The sequence below is a fragment of the Oncorhynchus gorbuscha genome, linkage group LG18 (assembly GCF_021184085.1).
Source record: "Oncorhynchus gorbuscha isolate QuinsamMale2020 ecotype Even-year linkage group LG18, OgorEven_v1.0, whole genome shotgun sequence".
In the NCBI taxonomy this organism is placed as follows: domain Eukaryota; kingdom Metazoa; phylum Chordata; class Actinopteri; order Salmoniformes; family Salmonidae; genus Oncorhynchus; species Oncorhynchus gorbuscha.
The window spans coordinates 73,658,435-73,660,483 of NC_060190.1; the positions used below are offsets into that span (position 1 = coordinate 73,658,435).

Genomic DNA, 2,049 nt, shown 5'->3' on the forward strand with positions numbered 1-2,049 from the left:
AAATTCACCGACCACTAATACATTTCGAAAGGGTTTAAAACGAGTTGTAGAAAATTACAACAAAAACACTCTATATGTCAGATGACAACCACAGATCTCTACTGATATCCAACGCATGCAATAACAGGAACATTAATCAGACCATATGCCAGGCTGCGTTGGGACAAAATGTTACCTCACCATACAATAACCCAACTGACAGATGGCACACGTTGTAGGACACATTAGCAGGTAGGCCTCGTAGCTGGGTTTAGAGAGCGCTCTGAGAAACGACTCACCCCACTGTAAACAGATGAGAGCTGCTGTCCATCGCCACGAAGCCATCATCATCATCATCATCATCATCCGTCCCGATGCCCCCTGCTGCAGATGGATTATTGTCGATTCAAATTCCTCTACTCGTCTCTGTGGTTGTATCCGGCCGGATACATTCCCTCTCTCGTTCAGTTCAATCAATGACACATCGACATCAATGTAACGTTTGCAATCCACTGGACATTACATTATGGGACGTCGAAATATCCGATCGGTTACAATGCAATGTTGATTTAGTAAGTCCCGATGTTTAGCTAGCTAGGCAACCATTCAAGCTAACAATATCCATCCACTGCAGCTATTACACATTCAATACTTTATCTTGCACTACAATGCCGTCTTTGTAAACCGGAATAGCCTAAATCATATTTCGCACACGTAATGACCAATTCATTTTGTTCTCTAGCTAAATATTTGCCTGAGCAGCCTTTTCCATCCAACATGCTGTCCGAATGCGATCGCTGTCGGTATCACAGGGGGCAAGGGAGGGTGAGGCAAGGGGGAGAGAGGCAATGGGAGGACTCCGTAGTGTAGGGAAGGGTTTCTGGCGAGAGAAAACCATCAAATACAAGACAGCGAATCATTGGCCGAAAAAAAACAATAGATGACATTCTAAGCCAATGAAAACGGAATGCGCTGAAATTGGTTAAACCAATCAGCTCGTCCATATAGCTCCGAATCGGCGCCAGAATCTAGGGCGGCCCCGCCTCCCCTGGCTGTCCACTGTTTTGTATGCAACATAGAGAATGATAGAGAAAGCACCCCTATATTATTCCAAAATATGGCGTCTGTGAACCCACTTGCAGCGCCGTTGAGGCAATCTCCATTTTGAAGTTGTCCATTTTTCTTCACGATTGACTGATCCCTCCTGATGACACGGTTGAACGTGACTCCAACAGGGTCATCAAGAGGGATATGCAATAAAGCTGTACGTCACACGCAGTTGACTACATTAAAATGGTGGAAGCCTTCAGTGACGCTGGCAATGCCAACATTTTATTTTGGCTACTATAGACGCCACTATCATCCTCTGTGGAATGCAATGACCGATGTATCCTGCCCAATGCATTATTTCCATAAGAAAAAAACTTTTGTTCCAATTATTATGGGAGAAACAGGCTAGACCACAGACGGTGTCCCAACCTACAAAGATGTTGCCTTTAAAGGCAGGATTAAAATCGTCTCTTCCATTCCAAAAAATAAGACCACAGACTGGGCCTAAACTAGAACATTACTATTATCACAATAAGCATTGTAATAATTACATGATCATGTTAATGAGACCACTAAATATAGGATGTTTCCTAAGAACTAGTTGTCACAGCACCCGATATTACAGACAGGGACTAGTTATGATAACACCAGATATTACAGACAGGGACTAGTTATGGTAACACCAGATATTACAGACAGGGACTAGTTATGGTAGCACCAGATATTACAGACAGGGACTAGTTATGGTAGCACCACCAGATATTACAGACAGGGACTAGTTATGGTAACACCAGATATTACAGACAGGGACTAGTTATGGTAGCACCAGATATTACAGACAGGGACTAGTTATGATAACACCACCAGATATTACAGACAGGGACTAGTTATGGTAACACCACCAGATATTACAGACAGGGACTAGTTATGGTAACACCAGATATTACAGACAGGGACTAGTTATGGTAACACCAGATATTACAGACAGGGACTAGTTATGATAACACCAGATATTACAGA

General features: G+C 43.0%; 1 protein-coding gene across 1 annotated transcript in view; it reads right to left on the reverse strand.

Moving 5' to 3' along the window:
• igsf8 (immunoglobulin superfamily, member 8) overlaps positions 1 to 889 on the reverse strand; it is a 22,119-nt gene extending 21,230 nt beyond the window's left edge. Inside the window, exon 1 of the mRNA XM_046312717.1 lies at positions 279 to 889. Coding sequence (XP_046168673.1) covers positions 279 to 345 — 67 coding nt within the window. The 5' untranslated portion in view covers positions 346 to 889. The remainder of the gene's footprint in view (positions 1 to 278) is intronic.
• Positions 890 to 2,049: the final 1,160 nt, after the last annotated feature.